The sequence below is a fragment of the Pollachius pollachius genome, assembly GCF_949987615.1.
Source record: "Pollachius pollachius genome assembly, chromosome: 9".
NCBI lineage: Eukaryota > Metazoa > Chordata > Actinopteri > Gadiformes > Gadidae > Pollachius > Pollachius pollachius.
The window spans coordinates 2,707,677-2,729,047 of NC_136942.1; the positions used below are offsets into that span (position 1 = coordinate 2,707,677).

At 44.9% G+C, this 21,371-nt stretch overlaps 3 protein-coding genes across 3 annotated transcripts; 2 read left to right on the plus strand and 1 right to left on the minus strand.

Annotated features, from left to right (window-relative positions):
- Nucleotides 1–1,071: 1,071 nt before the first annotated feature.
- usb1 (U6 snRNA biogenesis 1) lies at nucleotides 1,072–3,727 on the minus strand. The gene is made up of 7 exons (XM_079743688.1): nucleotides 3,353–3,727; nucleotides 3,131–3,267; nucleotides 2,711–2,894; nucleotides 2,104–2,157; nucleotides 1,826–1,931; nucleotides 1,472–1,552; nucleotides 1,072–1,205 (listed from the first exon to the last, which is right to left on the minus strand). Exons 1-7 carry the CDS (start codon nucleotides 3,523–3,525, stop codon nucleotides 1,098–1,100), a joined length of 843 nt encoding a protein of 280 aa, XP_079599814.1. The 5' UTR covers nucleotides 3,526–3,727; the 3' UTR covers nucleotides 1,072–1,097.
- Nucleotides 3,728–4,049: 322 nt separating this feature from the next.
- znf319b (zinc finger protein 319b) lies at nucleotides 4,050–10,735 on the plus strand. Its single transcript, XM_079743681.1, has 2 exons — nucleotides 4,050–4,390; nucleotides 5,233–10,735. Exon 2 carries the CDS (start codon nucleotides 5,510–5,512, stop codon nucleotides 7,295–7,297), a length of 1,788 nt encoding a protein of 595 aa, XP_079599807.1. The 5' UTR covers nucleotides 4,050–4,390; nucleotides 5,233–5,509; the 3' UTR covers nucleotides 7,298–10,735.
- A 603-nt stretch (nucleotides 10,736–11,338) lies between these two features.
- Nucleotides 11,339–19,671, plus strand: csnk2a2b (casein kinase 2, alpha prime polypeptide b). The gene is made up of 12 exons (XM_079743320.1): nucleotides 11,339–12,370; nucleotides 12,696–12,807; nucleotides 13,864–13,965; nucleotides 14,444–14,494; nucleotides 14,794–14,853; nucleotides 15,364–15,447; nucleotides 16,141–16,251; nucleotides 16,337–16,438; nucleotides 16,789–16,889; nucleotides 17,754–17,902; nucleotides 18,782–18,865; nucleotides 18,980–19,671. Exons 1-11 carry the CDS (start codon nucleotides 12,267–12,269, stop codon nucleotides 18,856–18,858), a joined length of 1,053 nt encoding a protein of 350 aa, XP_079599446.1. The 5' UTR covers nucleotides 11,339–12,266; the 3' UTR covers nucleotides 18,859–18,865; nucleotides 18,980–19,671.
- Nucleotides 19,672–21,371: the final 1,700 nt, after the last annotated feature.

Consider the following 21,371-nt stretch of genomic DNA (forward strand, 5'->3'; position numbering starts at 1 on the left):
ATTTTAGAACATTTTTAATGCGGTGAATTCTAATTCTTTTATAGGATTTTAATAGTCAAAATTGATTGTTTTACAGTTAGCCAATTACCTTTTTTCAAACAAATATGTTAAGATCTGAACGACAACTATATGTGCTATTATAATAGCACCTTTGTGAATTCATTTCCTTAAAAAATATATATTTTTAAATTAGTTGTTTTGGACCTTATCTTTCTGGTTCGATACATTACCTCACAATTTGAGTAACTTTTTTTTCCTTTTGTTTAAGTGTGCATGCTGTTGATATTCATGTGAATCCCAATTTTCTGCCTGCTCAATTTGTTTACAACGTTCTGCCTAACTGCTATTTTTTTGTGTACCAAACTCCTGTACCTAGTTCATTTGCAACACACTTATGTATTTTATAGACTTTAAAGACTGTGCTCAACCTGTACACCAAAAACACCAAGCCAAATATCACAGAGGCATACTGCTCGTGGACTAACGGTGTATGAGTTATTGTGGTGGCGAGTAATTGAGAACTTGTAGCCCATCAGTTGCCATGATGTTTATGTACTATAATCAATCACCATTGTGTACTTTTCAAAATTCAATGTTTGTACATTTTGCATTAGCGGCCACAGAAGTTTATATTAACACATTGTGCACCTCCAAATAAGTAGTGATACTTGTGGCTTCTATACAGATTCTAAATTAAATATTTACTGAATCTTAAATCTTTATTTACATCTTCTAAAAATATATCATGTGTTTCATTGACATGTCAACATTTAAAACGGGGCTTTCCAGACTTCTGCGATGATATTGCATTTGGCTGGGATGTATACATGTGAGGATATCATTGATAATGGGCAGGTATCTGTCCATTATAAATTCATATTTTTCGACATCCACATTACCACTTTTTAGTGGCCACTAGAACAACCAATGTCTTTCGAAGAAGCCCAGAGCCTTTCAACAAATGTCTCTCGGCATTATCTTTCCATTTCCATTTGAAACTATCCCCGCTTGGTTTCATCCGGGGGCTTTTTCCTTGGCTCAACCCTGTCCGTCATACCGCTGGTGTTTTACTGCTCCACTTTTAAAAGATCTGGTTTTCAGGACTCCAGAGGAAAGCTGAAGGTCTTGTTTCCTGCCCTGCAGCGCAGCTCCTGACAGTCCAACATCAGTAGGAACGCACCCTCCTCATGGTGGACAATCAGACCCTTAAAAAAATAAGTAAACAAAGGACACAAATCGTTTAGAAGCTCTCAAGCTATATGTAAAATGTATGCATGGATTACTATATCGACTATCGATCAAGAAGTCGTTTCCATCATCAAATGAAAGATCTGTATGCATTGAACTTTAATATTTCTTAGGTAGGGGCCTACCCTTGGCAAGGCAATGCAATCCGAAACAGAAATCTATCAATCTATACCAACACTGCTGCCTTAGGCTGTGTGAACGTTTCAGTTCTTGACCACAATACCTGTAATTCCTTAAGGCATTCTTTCAGCTGGGCTGTGAAGTCCCCAACGCACCAGGCTAGACTCACGTGAAACGAGGGATCCTAGAGAAGAGGGAAAAGAGAAAGACAAGGGACTGAAAACTAAATAATTGGGTTTAAATAACCCAATGATCCTTTACATTTGTTCGTTTTTTACGTTATTAGTCCTGGCAGACAAAGAGAGAAATGTTCAGATTATACATATTGCTAATGAAGCTAAATAATACCTGTAGGACAAGTTTTGCTGTCTTACTATATGCTAATATCCATAGATTCACAACGTTCTTGATGGATAACGTTTGATTTGGATCTGCCACATAAGTCATGAGCATTTACCTTATAGAATGTGTCAAGGCGAAATTCTATCATAGTTTTGTCCACCATTTTCATAATCTCTGCCAACTGAGCATGTCCAGCAGACACTTCCATCCCCAAAAACGTCCTGTAGGGGTCACACACAGGCTTAATAACATTACCAAAGATGGCCACTGGAGAATTAAGAGCCAAATCTCAAGTAAAATAACCACAAAAAAAAGATAAACATCATAGCAAGAGAATATGAGCCTGCTGACTAGCTAACTAACGATAGGAGTCACGTCAGTTGTTAATGTTACCTGGTTCTCTCATCGTTACTGTAGACCCTGAGCGATCCTGCAGAGCAAACAAACCTGGCAACAAGAGACACTATCAATCAATTCCTAACAAGTGAGACACATTCCTGAGTAATCCACAACAGATGGCATTGCTTTTTTTGGATGATTGCAGCCCTCTTTCATCACCACACCCTTATCTCATAGCTAACCCCTTGCTGCTCCCAAAAATGTGTTCTCAGTCAACATGATAGGGATGATTCACATAATTAGGATTTACGTCCTAATGGAAAATGGAACGATCAACTGCTTATCATAAATTTTAAAATACTTGCATGTTCTAGTATCCCATTAACATTCATGTTTATTACTTTAAAATGGCTACAGGTGTCCTACAAATTGACCCAGTCATAATAGCTCTACGGATTTATCAGGTTACAAATCCATTACTTAAAGAAATTGTTTTTTTTTGTTCTTAGTACGTCTTCTACAAAACAACATTTTCGTCACTGTTACTTAAACAAGAGTGTGATTAGTGTTTATGTTTAAGTGAATAATATCACTTCAACTTTAATGAAACCGCAATAAAGCGTTTGCTGTGACGTGATAGTAAATCCCCCCCCCCCCTAACCTTTTGCAGCTGGTCAGGCCGGCCTTAAGGCTCTCTGTGAAGGGCTGGATCCAGTGGTGCTTCAGCACCACTGTCTGAGACACGGTGAGATGGAACTCCCTCTGCTGGGTCAGCCGAACACCGTGAGCCCCCGCAACCTCAACCAGCTCCTCCAGCAGCTCTATGAAGTCCTCGTCTGGGGGGTCTGCCGAGATGAGAGGGGCGAGCAGAAGTCCAAAGTATTTCAATAACATGACAGCCAGCATGGTCCAATGGTAGGGGGCGGACACAAACAACCGCAAAGATGTACGAATTAAACAAAGGATTTAGTTGAATTTCATCAGCATTGTCTGCTGTGGAATAATTGACGCATCTTTATTGGCCAATTATTAACATAATTATCCAGAGACTACGATGGACCGTGCATGTGTGCCATCTTACATGGAAAATAAACATAGGTTGCCCAATTTCCTCTCTCGTGCTTAAAGGAACGGATACGTCCATCATGAAGGGACGTGTCATTCTCTGGCTCCTCTTCCTCTGGAAACATGGCCAACAGACAGCCGGGGACAGGCAGTCTGACAGATTCAGAGGATAACATGGAAAAGTTATAACAAATAGCCTCTACAAATAGGATGTGTTGTCTACTTGATATGGACACACCTTGTTTTCGGCCCCTGCTGTTCGATTCTCATTTTTTTATTCTCAGCTCGATCATGACAATCCTCTTCAAAGGACACTGAAGAGGACACTGTTCTGCGTTTACCAGTCGAATCTGTTAATTCACTTGGATCCTCAACCTCCTCGTCGGAGCTACTACTATAGCCCACCAGCATTGTTAAGAATTCACTTATTTACATATAACCAATGTGTTTCTCAAATACGGTTGTTAAAAGACAAGACACCAAGAAAACGTGGATGATCAAATTCCTTTTCGGAAAATGTTGTACCATCTGTCGCGTGCGTTATGCATTTCCTAGGCAGGATGTAAACAAGCTGTCGTCGTTCGCTTCGCCCTCCGGAAACTTTATGCTGCGTTATGTTCCGCTCCATGGTTCCGCTTCAGCCCTGCGTTCAAAATATTCAATGCTTCATTTTTTTCTGTTAACTTCATAGCCAACCCAATATTTTTTATTAATTGGAGACCGAATTGACCCATCCTGATGAATTGTTTTAATTTATTTTATATGATGATGTTATGCTTATTAGTTAGCGATCGAGTTTCAAGTAAATTCAACACGTTTGCTTCTCCCGAGTATAAACAATATATCACACCCGTAATTCTCCACGGCAATATTGATATGCGTTTTTTGTCGTAATCAATTAATATACTTTCTGTAAGCACTGATCTCCCATCCCAGGGTACCCGATAACTCCTGGATAGCAGGGTTCCGGGTGTGTTTGTGAGCATGCCAATTAGCTCTTCGGATATTCATGTTCCCGTGCTCGGGCAGGATCTCACAAGCTAGCCGATAGCCAGCTAGCGATTTGTTAAAAAATTGTTCTCTTTTTCACAACAATAATAATGGCTTAGCTGTGAATTACGCAGACGAGTACATGTATAGTGTTTGTGGGGGTAGTTGGAGTATCGAATGGGAGTCACACCAATTTTATTGACCAAAATCTCGGGGAAAAAAATCGCCCCTGGAGCCAGCGTTCAAACAAGAGAGCATCGGAGAATCGTCTGCGGATGTGAAGAAGGTAGGTATTTTGGGGCCTAGCTATCAACGACGAAGCCACGACTACTGAAGCAATCCCAGTGTAAATAAACACAAAGGGCACATAAGTATGGACTTGTATGAAATGAGGATTCCTATCCAATATTTTAACACGTCGATAGATTTGACCAAGCAGTAACTCTGGTTCGCTGCTTGCTAGCATGCTAACCATAGCCATTTTCTGTGCCGGACTGATGTTAGCGAGGCTAGGCTAGCGGTTAGCCCTACCTGGTTACAATGAACGCCTGCTTCTGTCTAAAGAACGGAGATGCTTACATGATGCCTCCCACTTTTCCACCCGAATGATTGAACATATTTATTTTTTTTGCGCCGAAAGGGGTGGAACGGAATACTATGTTGCTGATCGAATATTAGCATAATTAATTGTGCTTTTGTAGATGCTAGTGATTAGCGTGTGAAGTATTGTTGTTTTGAGATACGATTATGTTTTGTGATTTTTTTTAATTGGCCAATGCAGCGGCGGGTCATTGCAAAAGTCAAATTTAATTGGTACGGATGCAAAAGGGAGATTTGGTTTCCGAAGGATAATATGAAAGAGTAGTCGCTTGCTTTACCCGCCTTTTTGGTTGCGGACACGGTAACTTTAAGATATCCCCTCGGTTTCAGGAACTACTGCTTAGTGTGTGTGTGTGTGTGTGTGCGCGCGCGTGTCATTTGTACACTTATTAATTAAGACTCCCCTTTGGTCTATTTGAACAGCATTACAAAGCTCTGGATTAAAATATAGTCACTTATGGTATAGTAATTGATCCACTGTACAAAATCTGTTGTGAAACTAACACCGTGTTTGTTTTTTCCATACAGGTTTCTTTTGAAGACGCATAAGAGGTGGATTTGTATCTTAACTAGGATAGCCAGGATCTCTGGACTGTTTCATCCGGTCCTCTGTACAGTTAAAGAAATCATTTGCAACGAGGTCAACAGCGACCTTTTCCGGTGCCCTCGTGCTATTTGATGAACAGTGAAAACTTTCCCAGTTAATTTCTCACAACCTGCAGCCGTCAATCTGTCCAAACTGTCTTATTCACACCCTAGTTGGGTCCCAACAACCGGCAAGCTGAATCCCTACTCGCGGGCCCGTATGACCGAGGCCTGGCAGCAACATACTGTTGCTCCCCCTCCAGTCGTCCATGCCATCCCTCCGGGCGCGGAGAACGCTTTGGGCTGCGCCGTGTACGGTATCGTTCTCCAGCCCGACCCCCCGGCTCTGCAGCATGGCCAGCACAGCCAGCAGCACGGGGGGCACGGAGGAGGCCAGCACAGCCAGCAGCAGCACCCGGCCCAGGCCCAGCAGCCCACCCTGCAGGTAGGCAACGAGGGGGGCCACAAGTGTGGCGCCTGCGGCCATGACATCTCCCACCTCGCCAACCCACACGAGCACCAATGCATGGTCAGCCAGGACCGGTCGTTCCAGTGCACCCAATGCATGAAGATCTTCCACCAGGCCACAGACCTGCTGGAGCACCAGTGTGTGCAGGTGGAGCAGAAACCCTTTGTGTGTGGCGTCTGCAAGATGGGCTTCTCCCTGCTGACCTCCCTGGCCCAGCACCACACCTCCCATAACAGCACCAACCCCATGAAGTGCTCCATCTGCGAGAAGACCTACCGGCCCGGTACCTCCGGGAACCCCACGCCCACCACCTCAGGCTCCTCCCATCACACCCACGGTAACAGGGCGTCTGCCAGCAGCAGTTCATCCATTCTGCCGTTCCCCTCGGCCCGGGACAGGCCGTACAAGTGCTCCGTCTGCCAGAAGGGCTTCAAGCATCTGTCGGAGCTCACCCGCCACGAGCGCGTGCACACGGGCGAGAAGCCCTTCAAGTGCGACACGTGCGACAAGGCCTTCAGCCAGTCGTCGCACCTGGCCCACCACCAGCGCACGCACAGCAACGAGCGGCCCTTCAAGTGCGCTGTGTGCGAGAAGAGCTTCAAGCACCGCTCCCACCTGGTGCGCCACATGTACGCCCACTCCGGGGAGCACCTGTTCAAGTGCAACCTGTGCGAGCTGCACTTTAAGGAGTCGTCGGAGCTGCTCCACCACCCCTGCCACCCGCAAGGTGCCCGCCCCTTCCGCTGCGCCACCTGCGGCAAGGGCTTCAAGCGCCCGTCCGACCTGCGGCAGCATGAGCGCGCGCACTCGGAGGAGCGGCCCTTCCACTGTGACGAGTGCCAGATGAGCTTCAAGCAGCAGTACGCGTTGGTGCGCCACCGGCGCACTCACAAGGACCCCACCGTGCGGCCCTTCAAGTGCAACCTGTGCGACAAGGGCTTCATGCAGCCCTCGCACCTGCTCTACCACCAGCATGTGCACGGCATGGACAACCTGTTCAAGTGCGCCTCCTGCCAGAAGGAGTTCAGTCAGTCGGGAGAGCTGCTCCGGCACAAGTGCGGCGAGCCTTCGTCGGCCTCGCCGGACAAGCCCTACAAGTGTGACGTGTGCGGGAAGGGCTACAAGAAGAGCTCGACGCTGCAGCGCCACCAGAACTCCCACTGCCAGGAGAAGCCCCTGAAGTGCTCCCTCTGCGACCGCCGCTTCCTCTCCTCCTCCGACTTCGTGCAGCACCGCTGCGACCCGTCGCGCGAGAAGCCCCTCAAGTGTCCGGAATGCGAGCGGCGCTTCAAGTACGTGTCCGACCTGAACCGCCACCGCCGCATCCACACCGGGGAGAAGCCCTACAAGTGTGCCAACTGCAACAAGGGATTTAAGCAGCGGGAGCACATGACCAAGCACCAGGCCACTCACTCCCGTGAGGGCCAGTTCAAGTGCGTGTGGTGCGGAGAACGTTACAGTGACCTGGGCTCCCTGCAGGACCACACAGTGCAGCATACCGCCGAGGGGGGGGGGTACCCAGTGCCCTCTTGCATTTAGCTTGCGTTGTCTTTGTCTGTGTTCCTTTTTTGTTTTTTTTGTATGTAAACACATCCGGAAGTACTGTACCGCCCTTGAACTCGTTGTCCCCGGCAACCCCCTCTCCTCTATATAACGGTCCCCTAAGTTCCGTATCAGGTCCCTGCCAATCTTCTACCATAGGAACCAATTTTCTTTGCTTATCCCTCTATGACTCTTTCTTGGCATAACATTTTTAGATAGTCAACCACTGACAGAATTTAGTTATTTGTAGGTTCGCCGTCTGTAGACTACTGCCAAATGCATCAGTTTTTAAAAACTTCATAGAGCAGGGCGATGCAAAGATATATTTAATCCCCATGCCACGCTACTTTTCTAGCACATATATCCAGATAGTAAGTAAACTCCTCTTCAATCACAATTACCTCCCATCAGAAACCAAAAAAAGCTTTTGTAAATAACTAATTGGCAGTAAAGGTTGTTAAAGGGAAATATGCAGGACCTTTTGTCAGCGTGTCCTTCCCATTATGGTCTGGCCAACCTGATAAGCCCTTGACTGATGTGAGTGTTTTTTTATGAACCTCCCTTTGGCCCCTCTATCACTGTTCTTCAGCTCGTTACTACCTCCAGAGGAAACCGGTCTGTTGCCCCCCGTCTCTGGGATGTGGACCCCCTTCCCCCCCAGCCCCTGTAGAAACAAAGTTCTGAACCGTTACTTTGCTCCATAGCTCCTCCCCAACTCGGTGTAAATACACCTGCACACGAAATCTACTCTTATTTTGACAGCAACACATCAGACATCCTAGCTTTCCTCCCCATCCTCACTCCCCTACCAAATCCTCTCCAGGGTTTGAGTTTCTATCCTTTTTATGTATGAAGAAACAGCGGTATGATTCTCATGCGACCAGTGTTTGTGGGTCCTTGTATTACGTTTTGTAACCGTGTGGATGTGATGTAGCCTATGCTATTATGAAATGATTCCAACAACAGTGTGGAAGCAGTAGTCGCTGTTGACACAGACTATATACTACATTGACTTTTGGCAACCAAGCAGCCAAAATGGGCCGGTTTCAAAGCTCTGTCCCATTCGCGCGAAAAGCAGACTCAACGAGGGGCGGACATTGTTGTTAAAGACAGACACAGAAGACCCCCCCCCCCACGTCATCGTTGATACCAACGCTATTCCTCTGTATAGACTCTTTGAGTAATATGTGTCATGACATCTGCTGCCCTGTTTCTGAAAAATATCAACTCCTTGGAGATGGCGTTCTTGTGGCCGGCCCTTTACGGTGGCTCTCTCAGCTTGTGTATATAATGCAGACGTCATTTGAGCACAATTGCCAGTTCAGTTAGAAAGTGTCACGCTTTTTGTCTTTCTTAGAGAAAAAGAAGAAAAGTAACCACTCTGCAATGACGACTGTTTTTGTACCCCTGCTACTTTTTAGCCGTGTGAGATGTTTGAACAAATATTCTTTTGTTTTGGCTTTTTTTTTTTGTAGTCTCGTATTGGTATGCAATAGGGAACCTCAAAGAGTTCCCTGTGTGTAAGTGTGAGAGTGTGCGAGAGAGTGCACTACTGGGGTGATGCAGATTTTCTGCAGTAAAAAGAAAAACATATGAAATACTGTTATACAGGGGTGAGCGGGACGTAGTGAAGTCAGGACTACAACTATAAACCATTTTCCCTTTTGAGGTTTGCTTTTTTATCACTAACCTTTTTTTGCAAGACAAACCTCCATCTATTGTTGATGTTCGTTTTTTTTTTTTATAGTTTTTTTTAACATGTGCTTGATCTGTCCGTTGTCGTGGTTTATACCGTAATTCATGATGTTTATTTCTTTGAATGCAATGAGATTCTAGTTCGTTCCTCAAGAATCTTGATTCACCGGTTGGTTCAAAAGTCTGCCATATTGTTAAATGTAGTATGGGGGCTGTTCTAGCTGTTACGTATGTGGGTGACTGTGTGTGCGTGTGTGGGGGAGGGGGAGAGGATGTGTGTGTGTGTGTATAAATATATACACACACACGCACACCCCCACACACACCCTATTCTTGAGCGTTGTATTGAAACCTGGTTTGAGTGCAGTATTTTATTTTCGAAAAAAAGGAAATGAAAAGAAAAAAGGAGGTTAGGGGATCCAACATCACGCGATTATTTTTCTTTGGGCCTTAATGTGAGGCTCTGGTGCCTCTTCGTCCCTGGTTTGGAGAACTCCCTCTGCCTTGTTCTGTCCTAATACCTGACACCATGACGTTCGGGACAGACAGCATTCTCTGCACTTTGATCATACTGGCTTAGAACAACGCGCCAGGCAAAGGTCTGGGTTGAAGTACTGTGTATGTGTCTTTCTTTAAAAAAGTTTTTCACACTTGTGTTTTATATTAATTTCATAATTAATATTCTTTAAAACAATATGAATAATCTATATTCTTGATGGAGAGACCTGGGTGCCGGGGTAGCTGGTCGGTTTTTATCAACAACAAAAGGGGAGCGCTGAAATCAAACTAAACGACAAGATCACAATTGGTTGGGCTGGCTGTAGATCCGTGTCAGAGTGTTTCAGGGATGTCAAATCGGCTAAAAAAAACAATGCACTGGACTTATAGAGGCAGATCCAAATGTGAAAGGTCAACCGGTACCCAAAAAGTTTAACTGGCATTTGGACATTAGGGGCCAGACTCACAGTAAGGGTGCACTGCTGGCATACAGGAAGCATCACAAAGTAACTGGATTGAATACGTCACGTGCATTCTCAAAACCAAAGAATTGTTCCTGCCTATTATGTATTTTTTTGTTTTTGTGAGGCTTGTTAGGGTTCAGCCGTGATTCATTTTTAGTATTGCATATGACCTCAGGCACTAATACGTTGATCATAGTGGTCCCAACAGGAGAATAAGAACCAGTAACATGACACGGATCTGCACGGGCTACAGAGCCACTTCAATTATATTAAGATAATTATGTGTTTTATAAAAAGATGAAACTCATCTTACCCCCCCCAAAAAAAACAGTCCAATTCGGCCTGTTGATGGACTGCAGCTACAAGTTGGCCTCAGCCCTCCCCCTAACTCCAACTTTGATTTTGTCCTGTTCTCTTAATTTATGAATTCAGAGCTCCCGGTGCCGGCCCCTCAGGCCCTGGTGTCCTTCTGCCCTCTGCATGCTTGCTGTTTTAGCTCCTGTATTCTGTCCCTGGGAACCAGTGCGCCCTCCCTTCCTCCCTCCCCCCCCCTCACCCCTCTCCTTCATGAAGCGCCGTTCCTTCCTATAGCTTTTTCCAATTGTACTAGTTATGTGAATGATGTAGTTTAAAAAAAAAATGAGAAAAGAGAAAAAAAAAGTTTAAAACATTGTGGCGACGTACAGTATGTGTACATTCATGCTAAGATTATCTGTATGTATGTAGCATTCAATTACACACAGCACTAACAAATAAAACTTTTTCATTTATAAAGTCATATGTTGTTTTTTATTGAAGTATCCATCCCAAATAAATATCAGCAGTAGCTACTATAATGATGACTGATTGCTACACCTAGATTACATTTGAATTAACTGATGGACCAATATGTAACTGACTGCTAATTATTTAAAGTGTTGCAGTAAATGTTCTCCATATTTATGATGTTTCCTTCTGTCAGAAGTTCACAACAAAACTTTGGATGTTGGTCCAAAAGTATGCCGATATTTTCCTCTTCTGGCCAGTATTGAACAAATTGTTTTTGGTTATGCTGCTCAGAAAACCATATGCCAAATACTTTTGGCATCTGGTTTATGAACTTTGACTCAGATGGGTTACCACCAATAACAAAACGCATTTGAACACATGACACAAATCTTTCCCCTTTCAGAGAAGAAAGGAAACAGTTATTCACAACAGTTAGGTTAAAGTTACTGCATGTGATCACCTTAGTTTCCCTCTTACCGCTCCTAACCACCGATGCACTATCGCCAGTACTACTGATGGCGCTGTTTCGCATGTAATATGGGGATATGGGACCAAATGAAATAAGACAAATTCACCCCGGCAACGTATATCACATCCGGGTGGCTTAGTTTTCAATCGCAATCCGCTGCTCCGTCCGCGGTCTCGACCGGGGGGTCTCTGCAGAAAGTCCCCAAATCCCGACCTTTGTCGGGGCCTTACCGGGGGTTGGAGGTGCATTCCAGTACGGCTGCACATGCGACGCAATCCGCTGATGGTGCACAGCACCGGACGCTCCCCCTCGGTGCGACATTTTCGTACTGAGGTAGCATTTGTCGCTACATTGGCTAACAACATCGATCTGACGTACTCCACCCCCTCTCCAGCCGCCATCTACCGATCGTGAAGAGGGTTGATCTGTCAATCGAAAACCGGGGTTGATAACGTTGCCTGACTCCCGATGGATTCTTTTTTTTGTATTTCAGCGTCCACTTGAAAAATACTCGGTAACGTAGCCGGCCCTTTTATTAAGCATTCAGGCCCATACAGAGAGTGGGTGGGGGTTTAACCAATGGCATCTGGATTAATCGTACATCCCTGAAACTACTGAACTGTGCCCTTTTCGGGGTTAATTTTAACCACATTGTTGTATACTTAATACATAGAAACAAGGCACGTTTCCCGCATTCTACCTCAACACCCCCAAATGTCTACCTGTCCATATGAAACCCCCAGTTAAATACACCGTCAGCCTTCTATAATCAAGTCAGTTTATGGTTCGGAACCTGTCTGGTTCCGTTTGCCTATTGACAATCCGAAAAACCCTTTTTTGCAGCCTTCATACAGGCTTCTCTTATAGTTCCATCCCATTCTGGCCTTCCTCCTTCGGTATAGTCGTGTGAGGCAAAGGAATCTGTTCGACCTGCCACAAACGCGCAAAGCATTGGTTATCTATACGGCGATAGGCTTGTTGTTTATTCCCCTATACTGGGGGAATTCTCGGTGGCATCCCTACCTCCGGAGTCACCGTCCTGTCACAGCGAGCTAAGCTCAAGAATCTGATCATGCCGGGTCCAGCAGCTGGCAGTAAGTCCCGTGTTTACGCAGACGTTAACACACTAAAGAGCCGGGAATACTGGGACTACGAAGCTCACGTACCAAGTTGGAGGTGAGCCGTGTTTTAACGTTATGGTTTAATTTGCTCATGCGTATCTTTTATGAAATGTGGTCAGTGTATTGAGTTTGATGTCAAATGTCATTCAATTATTTGCAGTCTACCGTCGAGGAACCTTTATGTTATTAATCCTTTTATAGATCGATAGATAGATAGTTAATAACACTTAGACATGCCCTTTGTGGCCCTCTCATTTCTTTGGCAAATATCAATGCATACATATTGGTATACAAACGACATGCTTTTCACGTTGCTTGTAAAGACCATTTCAGCACCTCTCTCTGTCTCTGTTTCACGGTGTCTCTCTCTACCCATGCAGCAACCAGGAAGACTACCAGCTGGTGAGGAAACTGGGCCGAGGGAAATACAGTGAGGTGTTTGAGGCCATCAACATCACTAACAACGAAAAGGTGGTTGTCAAGATCCTCAAGGTGATTATGGGAGGAAGGCCGCTTGAATCAGGGGCAGGAGAGTGGCTTCCTTTAGTTGCCTTCCTGGGATTGTTGGTTGCCTATTTAAAATCATATTTCTGTTGTATTTATCCTCTTAAAGCTAGGTTAAACATCCTATTTATCTTTATTTCATCAGTCCATCCATCCTTCCCGCATTCTACACTGGAAGATAGGGAAAGCATTTGAACAACCGCTTAACTCATTGCATTCAAAGAAATGAACATCATGAACTACGGTATAACCACGATGACACACGCACGCACACGCACACACACAGCGACGTGGTTATGTAGGCCTAGATAATAATGCCACCTCACTGGTTGATCTCCGAGCTCAGGAACCTGTGCATGAGATTATTGGAGGAGACCTGGTGAGCCCCAAAGGGCAGGGTGGTGGGTTAGAGCTCGGCTCGGGCTCTAGTCAATGGTCCTGTAAACTATTGGACTTGGAAAAAGGGGAGCAGCAGAAAGGGGCAATCACCACATATCGATCTGGTGTGTTTTTGTTGGCTGCCGCTGGTTCCATTGAAGGAGTTTAGGCTTCCTTACACTGGAGGACGGTGTTCAGAGCCACTGCCGCTGTCTGTTGCTCTGTTTACCCTGTGCATGTGTGGAGTCCCTTCTTGATTTTAAACACCATCCACTCCCCTGCGCTGGCCTTTGACAGAAAGAGAGCGAGAGAGAGAGAGAGAGAGAGACTGATAGACTAGTGCATGGCTCTGTTGAGTCAGCACATTAACAGGGCGGTTTGTGTGTGTGTAGGGTGGTTTGTGTGTGTGTAGGGCGGTTTGTGTGTGCGTGTGTAATTGTAAGGGGATGCTCTGTGCAGGCAAGGAGACTTTTGACTTTTGTTTCACCTCAGTGTTTACTGTCAGTTCCCCAGCATGCCATCCGTACTCTGCACACACTCGCCTGGGTGGTTGTTGTTGTTGTTGTTGTTGTGGTGGTGGTGTTCGTTAGAAATGGTTGACAGTGCTGGCTGTTTAAATATGGGTCCTATCGTTAATTGAACATTGTCCGTTCTGTTTTGGCTCAGCCCGTGAAGAAGAAGAAGATTAAGCGGGAGATCAAGATCCTGGAGAACCTGCGAGGGGGAACCAACATCATCCGCCTGGTGGACACGGTGAAGGACCCTGTGGTAGGTCAAAGGTCAAAGGTCATAGGTCACTGGAAGGCCACAGTCAAGGACCCTGTGGTAGGTCATAGGTCACTTGGTGGAAACCAACTAAAAACTCTCACTAGATTTAATGGAAACCTTCTGCCATTCAGTGTAATGGATAAAAAAAGAATTATCGCTGCATGAAAGAAGGTAAGGAGTCAGAAGTCACTTTATGGATTCTAAATTTGAAAATGTGCATAGATATGCATTTTTACGATGGGATTACAAGCACTACTTTAAACAAGAATGTATCTGTGGGCATTCGGCGGAATAGACTTCAGTAATAATAGACAAACAATTGTCGTCGAAGTCTCTAATGAGGAAACAATATCAAACATCTACTAATCTTTGATAAGGAGCTGGATTTAATTCAAAAAAGTTATCATGGATTTTTGTTTGTTTGACTCTTCCTATCCTGCCCTAACCTTCACATCATCTCCCTGTGACGGCCTTGCAGTCCCGAACTCCGGCTCTCGTCTTCGAGTGCATCAATAACACAGATTTCAAGGTACAACAATCATCTGTTCATCTGTGAGTCGGAGTCCTGTCTCCATCCAAGCTCAGCTCGTTGTAACGGCTCCTGTCTAGCAGCTCGCTGTGTTTCCTAGTTCACATCTGCTCTGGATAAAGAATGCCAAAAATGTGCCAGTGAGAGAATTTGAATGCAATGACACTCCAGTTTGTCTGTCTGGTCTTATGGAGGTGTTTCAGTAAATAAATGCAGGCTCAGTTACATTATTCTACTCGCAAGAGATGGAAGGTGATTCAGAAAATGAGTTCTGACATTTGACCGTGTCTTCCTTGCAGGAATTGTACCAGAAGTTGACAGATTTTGATATTCGTTTCTACATGTATGAGCTGCTGAAGGTGAGGCTGATTCGAGTTGCATGTAGTTAAGACCTATTGTACCAATGAATACACAGGAAGTGCACATATTCTGTGTTTATAGCTATATATCATTGGTAGCATTTATCTTACTTTAGGAAGTTCATTCTGATTGATTGCACACAGATTATAATATTAAAACACATTCTTAATCACTTCCCTTTGAAGACATTGGCACGTAGTAATGTATGCTTAGGTACTCTAGTCTAGGCTAAGTGGTAGTCAATAAATGCAGGCTGAGTTACATTATTCTACTCGCAAGAGTTTGAAACGAGGCAGTCAGTGTCTCGTTCTATTCCTTATCTGTGTGTATTTGTAATTCATTGGCTAAAATACACCTAGCAATTCCTTGTTATACTGTTATGACCACTATCTTATAACCAGTGGTTAACATCAGATAAGCTCCAATTTAGCATATAAAGTTTTTAATTGGAATAAATGAATTGGCCACATGACAACTTTGCATGTTTACCAAAGTGTGTTTGTTTGTAGGCACTGGACTACTGCCACAGTATGGGTATAATGCACCGAGACGTTAAGCCACACAATGTCATGATCGACCACCAAATGAGAAAGGTAGGCGTCTGTCTGTGGTCGAGTTTCCTTGGTAGTGTCATGCCTAGGATGTTATTCAGCTGCTGGGGAAAATCATCCAAGCAGACAATTGGCAAAAGCAAAACTTAAACCGCAACTTCTAGAGCATCTGTGTTTTCACAACTCCTGCAGATTTGTAACGAATGCAGCAGGATTTGAATCTAAATTATCAACCTGCCAATTATCAGCCAGTATGCTGTTCATTTAAATGATGCTGTTTTTAATTTTAGATTTAGGGACAAATAAATACAAATAAATCATAACAATCTTAAAAGACAAAACCGGTCTGGTTGATGAAACCATCGTTACCATATGAAAGATGGTAACGATGGCTTCAATAAAACATCACCTACCAATATGTTTGGTCCAAATGACTTCAGTGGCACAGGCACACTGAATGCTCTTCGGCAGACTTTGTACAACACGGTCATTTTATCAACTGACATTGATCAATGGTGTTTTACAGATGCCAGGAAAGACGGTTAGAATGTTGAAATCAGACCCGTATTGACGTTTTTTTAAAGCTACCTCATCCACTTCATAATCTGGACAGAAGGCGACAGCTGGCCGGCCCGTCAATAGAGGCTGCTCAAGATCCATCTCTAGCTGTGTATTTGAGTTTCAAAGGAGGATGTTGAGTGGCGATGGAACAGTAACAGGGGTCTGTGTCCACAGCTGCGTCTTATAGACTGGGGTTTGGCTGAGTTCTATCACCCCGCCCAGGAGTACAATGTCAGGGTGGCATCGAGGTATTTCAAAGGCCCAGAGCTGTTGGTGGACTACCAGGTAACCCTGATGTACACCCACAGTACAGCAGTATTTGGATGTAATATAGTATAATAATATAGTACCTGTTCCCTGTCCCGTGCAGATGTATGACTACAGCCTTGATATGTGGAGCTTGGGGTGTATGCTGGCCAGTATGATCTTTCAGAAGGAACCCTTCTTCCATGGACAAGACAACTACGACCAGGTCTCTGTCTCTCTCTCACTCACTCACTCACTCACTCACTCACTCACTCACTCACTCACATTCACTTTGCTGCCTTACCCATGTACAATCTTGAATTCAATATTCATCCTTACAGATCAGAATTATTCTAACTGATCACACCTCATCTTTTCGGTGAGATTGAATCACACTTTCCACAACTACATCATCTTCGGTGTGGAAAAAGGGAAAGTTTTTCCACACACACACACACACACACACACACACACACACACACACACACACACACACACACACACACACACACACACACACACACACACACACAAACACACACTGCTGTCCAACAGCAGAATTTTGTCTCTCCTTAGCTGGTGCGTATCGCCAAAGTCCTGGGCACAGAAGAGCTGTTCGGCTACCTGCGGAAATACCACATTGAACTGGACCCGCGTTTCAAAGACCTGCTTGGACAGTAAGTGAAGGCCTGCTCATTGGCTCACCCTTTAAACACGTCCCCACCAGGACAGCCCTGATGACGTCAAAAAGTTGCAACGCAATGTATTTTCAAGTTCTGACCTTCTATTCTTTATCTTGCACCGGTTTGAGCCTAATATCCGCCCAGTCTGTACGAATCAATGAGCAGCTAAGGAAGACCCACCCGCTCCTTGATAAAACGTATTCGCTGTAGGGTAAACCTGCTTTGGATTAAAGTGGGGGCTGCTACCTAACTGAAATGAGTAAAACGCAGAACCTTTTAGAAATCCAGTTGTATCCTTCATATGTCCCCCGTCGAGTGTCGAGTGGCTGTTAGCGTGTAATAGTAACTTTAAGCTGTTAGTGTGTGTGTAATAGTGTTAAGCTGTTAGTGTGTGTGTATTAGTAGTGTTAAGCTGTTAGTGTGTGTAATAGTAGTGTTAAGTGTTGTGCTTCCGTTGTGCGTCCGCAGACAGGACAAGAAGCAGTGGCAGCGGTCTGAACGCTAAAGGTTGTGTGTCCGTTGTGCGTTCGCAGACCGGACAAGAAGCACTGGCAGCGGTCTGAACGTTAAAGGTTGTGTGTCCGTTGTGCGTCCGCAGACAGGACAAGAAGCAGTGGCAGCGGTCTGAACGCTAAAGGTTGTGTGTCCGTTGTGCGTCCGCAGACCGGACAAGAAGCACTGGCAGCGGTCTGAACGCTAAAGGTTGTGTGTCCGTTGTGCATCCGTTGTGCGTCCGCAGACAGGACAAGAAGCACTGGCAGCGGTCTGAACGCTAAAGGTTGTGCGTCCGCAGACAGGACAAGAAGCAGTGGCAGCGGTCTGAACGCTAAAGGTTGCGTGTCCGTTGTGCGTCCGCAGGCAGAACAAGAAGCAGTGGCAGCAGTTTGTGCAGACTGAGAACCAGCACCTGGTGAGCCCCGAGGTGCTGGACCTGCTGGACAAGCTGCTGCGCTACGACCACCAGCAGCGGCTGACGGCCGCCGAGGCCATGGACCACCCCTACTTCTGTGAGCAGGGAGTCCGCCTGGGGAGGAGGGCTGTGCTAACGGCCCAGCAGTTAGACGTGGTTTGGCCTCTCTCTGTCCCCCCCCCCCCCCCCCCGCTGTGGGCTGATGAAGCCTATTCCCCTGGCCTCCCGCCCCCCCTCCCTGCCAGATCCCTGTCTCTAACCCCCGTCAGACGTTAAATGTGCCGCCTTCGTCCTGTTATTAATAACCTACGATCGGTTGGATGGACGTCCTCGTCTGTAGTCCGGCCACCCAACGACTTTAGGCTCTGTAAAGCAGTATGACCGTTCAGTGCAGTGATGGTGATTGTAATTGGATCGATTTGAGATAACCTGGCCCCTTTTCATTAAAGGAGACATATTACACCACCAGGTGTGGGTGTGATTGGCCTTACAAGCCGTTTCAAAAATCTGCCCCATGTGACATCACTAGTGGGCGTGTCCACCTAGATCTGTGCTGGGTAGATGAGCAACGTTTACTTCAGTCCACTGGGTAGGCTGGTAGACTGATCTATCCAGCACAGATCTAGTTGCACACGCCCACTAGTGATGTCATATGGGGCAGATTTTCGAAACCGCTTGTAAGGCCAATCACACTCACACCTGGTGGTATAGTGTGTCTCCTTTAACAGGCTCATGCTCATACGGAACTCTAGAGCCGGGGCCAAAAAATAAAGATTAAATGGACAAATTGGACTTGTAGACCCACAGACATTTACTTCAGATATAATTGATGGACTGTAACCATTAGAAATGCAACTTGCATAAATACATTTTGTGTTAAGCCTCTCCTCGAAGCCAGAAATAATTCAAGGGCATTCTGGTTGCCTCTGTTCTTCCTCCTCCTCCTCCTCTTCCTCGTCTTCCTCTCTTGGTGCAGACCCGGTGATGAAGGAGCAGTCTCTGTCCAACTCTGACAACAATATTGTTTCCACTGGAAATACTACAGCCCGATGAAACACAGGTGAAATATATATTTCAGGGGCTGGTTAAAGCATTAAGCATCGGATGTTTTACCCTGCAGTCAAACATGTGATGGTCAAATGTCATTTACTTAAAACTATTTTTCTTTTCACAGGAACAGGAGTGATGATTACCTGCTCTTTGTACCTGGCTGTGACGGTAACATTTGACCAGTGTACAGTGGTGGAGGTTCAAAGTTATGCTGACCAAACACACGATCACGCACGTGCGCACACACACACACACACACACACACACACACACACACACACACACACACACACACACACACACACACACACACACACACACACACACACACACACACACAAAACCCTTCTACTCTCTATCGGTTTGTGATTGGTTTGTCCTGGTCCCCATATTGAGTAGCCTCACCAATAAGCTTGAAGCTGTCTCTCCGCCCCGGCCCCTTCTTTCCCACCGTGGTGAAGTGATGACCAAGCAGATGGACCCCCCCCCAGAGAGACCCCGCCCCCCCTTCTCCCCTGTGCCTGTACTGGACTGAATCAGCATGGAAAATGAAATGGAGTGTCACTCTAGCTTGCAGACCGACGTTTCCCTCGCCCACCCCTCTCTCTCTTTCCCTCCCTCTCTTTACTCTCCTCTCTCCCCGTCCTGAATCCATAACTTGTCTGTCTGTCTGTCTGTCCTGTGTGCAGCCACCCGCAAACAGAGAGACAGACAGGCAGACGGGCAGACGGGTCCAAAAACAATACTCCAGTTCTGAAAGTGGCATGGTGGAGTCTAGATGGAATGAAAACGATGACATTATTATTATAATTATAATTATTATTAATGGACAAAATAAAAGATTTTTATTTGAAAGAACTCTTGTCTATGTAATAACTGAGTTGTGTGTCACTGCCGTTCAGTCTGGTGTTTGCATGTTTTTTTTTTTTACTATTGTCCTACTCGGTAGGAACAAATAATGTATTTCTTCTCTAAACACAGGGAAGATCAATTGTTTTAAGACTAAACTAGAATTAGAATTGAAAGGTTTCAGGCTACATGCAGCCGATCCCTGTCCATACTGATCATGGAGGACAGACACTCAGGGTGGGGCGGGTCACAAGGGGCCTAGAGGATATTTAATAATGCACAGACAGGCGTTCAAAGCAGGGAGCAATCCCCTGATTGATGGGCATGGCTGCGCCTTCGGAACTCAAAGCTTTCTGCACACACAGCGATAGCCGACCTTTTTGGTGCCTCAATACAAGAAGTCCAAAGGATTGTGGTTTTCTTGGTTTGTTTTTAGGTGCTAAGTATAGTCAGGACATATTTCACCCGATGTGAAATGTATCCTTTATACATAATTACGCTGAAATTATGCTATTGAACAATCAATCAAAGTTTTACATTAAGATGTTTTTTTTCAAGTCCAATAGTAAGTGTAATTTCTATAACTATGTCTTGTCAACGATCTGCGGTTCAACATTACTTTGATTCTACACTCTAAAACAGATAAGACATTGATTAATATTATTGCTTTCGTGTAAATTGTAAAAGCCATTGATCAGCAATCTCCTGCAAGCAGAAACCAGCGCAAAGCAATACATGTCTCCTCAAGTTTCACAATTTGATCGCCTCCCTTGCAAATCAACCTTTAGTGGTGGATAATATTTCAAAATGGTTGATAGTTTTCCTTACAACATGAAACCTTTTCCCCATTACTCTTTAAGCCGTGTCAGCTCTAGTTGTTTTTACAAGTTAACAGCGCTAGTCAGGAGGTGGTAAAGGATACGTGTGTGTCTTACAGGTCAACAAAGGCTTTAAAGATTAGTGTGTGTGTGTGTGTACTGTAATTCAAGCATCGCATGAGTGAAGTATCCACTTCTTCCTCAAAGAGGTAACCAGAGCACCGCTTCCTCTCTCCTAATTTGACTCCTTGCTAAAGTTTACACACACACACACACACACACACACACACACACACACACACACACACACACATCACATTACCTTTAAAACATTTAGCAGTTGGATTTGTCCTACAAGAGCGGACTGCTGTACGGTCCACCTGGTCAGCAGAGGGCATGGGTCCTTCATCCCCTCAACGACCACACACACACACACACACACACACACCCAAACCAACGCATGTTTACCAACCATGAGGCTGGGGAGTTTCCACTGTATCTTTTTAACTGTAAAGGAACAATTTGGACTTTCATTTTGAAGTGAGCAGACCGGTAAATCTCATTCTTCATTTGAGTAAGAAATGCACACACACACACACACAGACACACACACACACACACTGATTAGCAATCTTAAGTCCTGCTTGCTGATATTATAATTTATTACACAACAAATATATAAAGAACAGAACAACACATAAACCAAGACTTGAGGAATATGATTCATGAGTTCAGTGATCATGTAAATACTTTTTTCTTTTTTATAAATATATGAATAGTAATCCATAATGAAATACATAATAACTGAAGTGTAAGAGTTTAAGTGAAGATTTCCAAGCTATAGTTATG

Excerpts from the sequence above, each read along its gene's own strand:
- usb1 (XM_079743688.1), bottom strand. The coding sequence starts at position 3,525 with ATGCTGGTGGGCTATAGTAGTAGCTCCGACGAGGAGGTTGAGGATCCA. Across the intron at positions 3,268-3,352 it reads CAGCAGGGGCCGAAAACAAG|ACTGCCTGTCCCCGGCTGTC; the intron begins GTGTGTCCATAT and ends TGAATCTGTCAG. Across the intron at positions 2,895-3,130 it reads AACCTATGTTTATTTTCCAT|ACCCCCCAGACGAGGACTTC; the intron begins GTAAGATGGCAC and ends TCATCTCGGCAG.
- znf319b (XM_079743681.1), top strand. The coding sequence starts at position 5,510 with ATGACCGAGGCCTGGCAGCAACATACTGTTGCTCCCCCTCCAGTCGTC.
- csnk2a2b (XM_079743320.1), top strand. The coding sequence starts at position 12,267 with ATGCCGGGTCCAGCAGCTGGCAGTAAGTCCCGTGTTTACGCAGACGTT. Across the intron at positions 14,495-14,793 it reads TCAATAACACAGATTTCAAG|GAATTGTACCAGAAGTTGAC; the intron begins GTACAACAATCA and ends TCTTCCTTGCAG. Across the intron at positions 14,854-15,363 it reads ACATGTATGAGCTGCTGAAG|GCACTGGACTACTGCCACAG; the intron begins GTGAGGCTGATT and ends GTTTGTTTGTAG.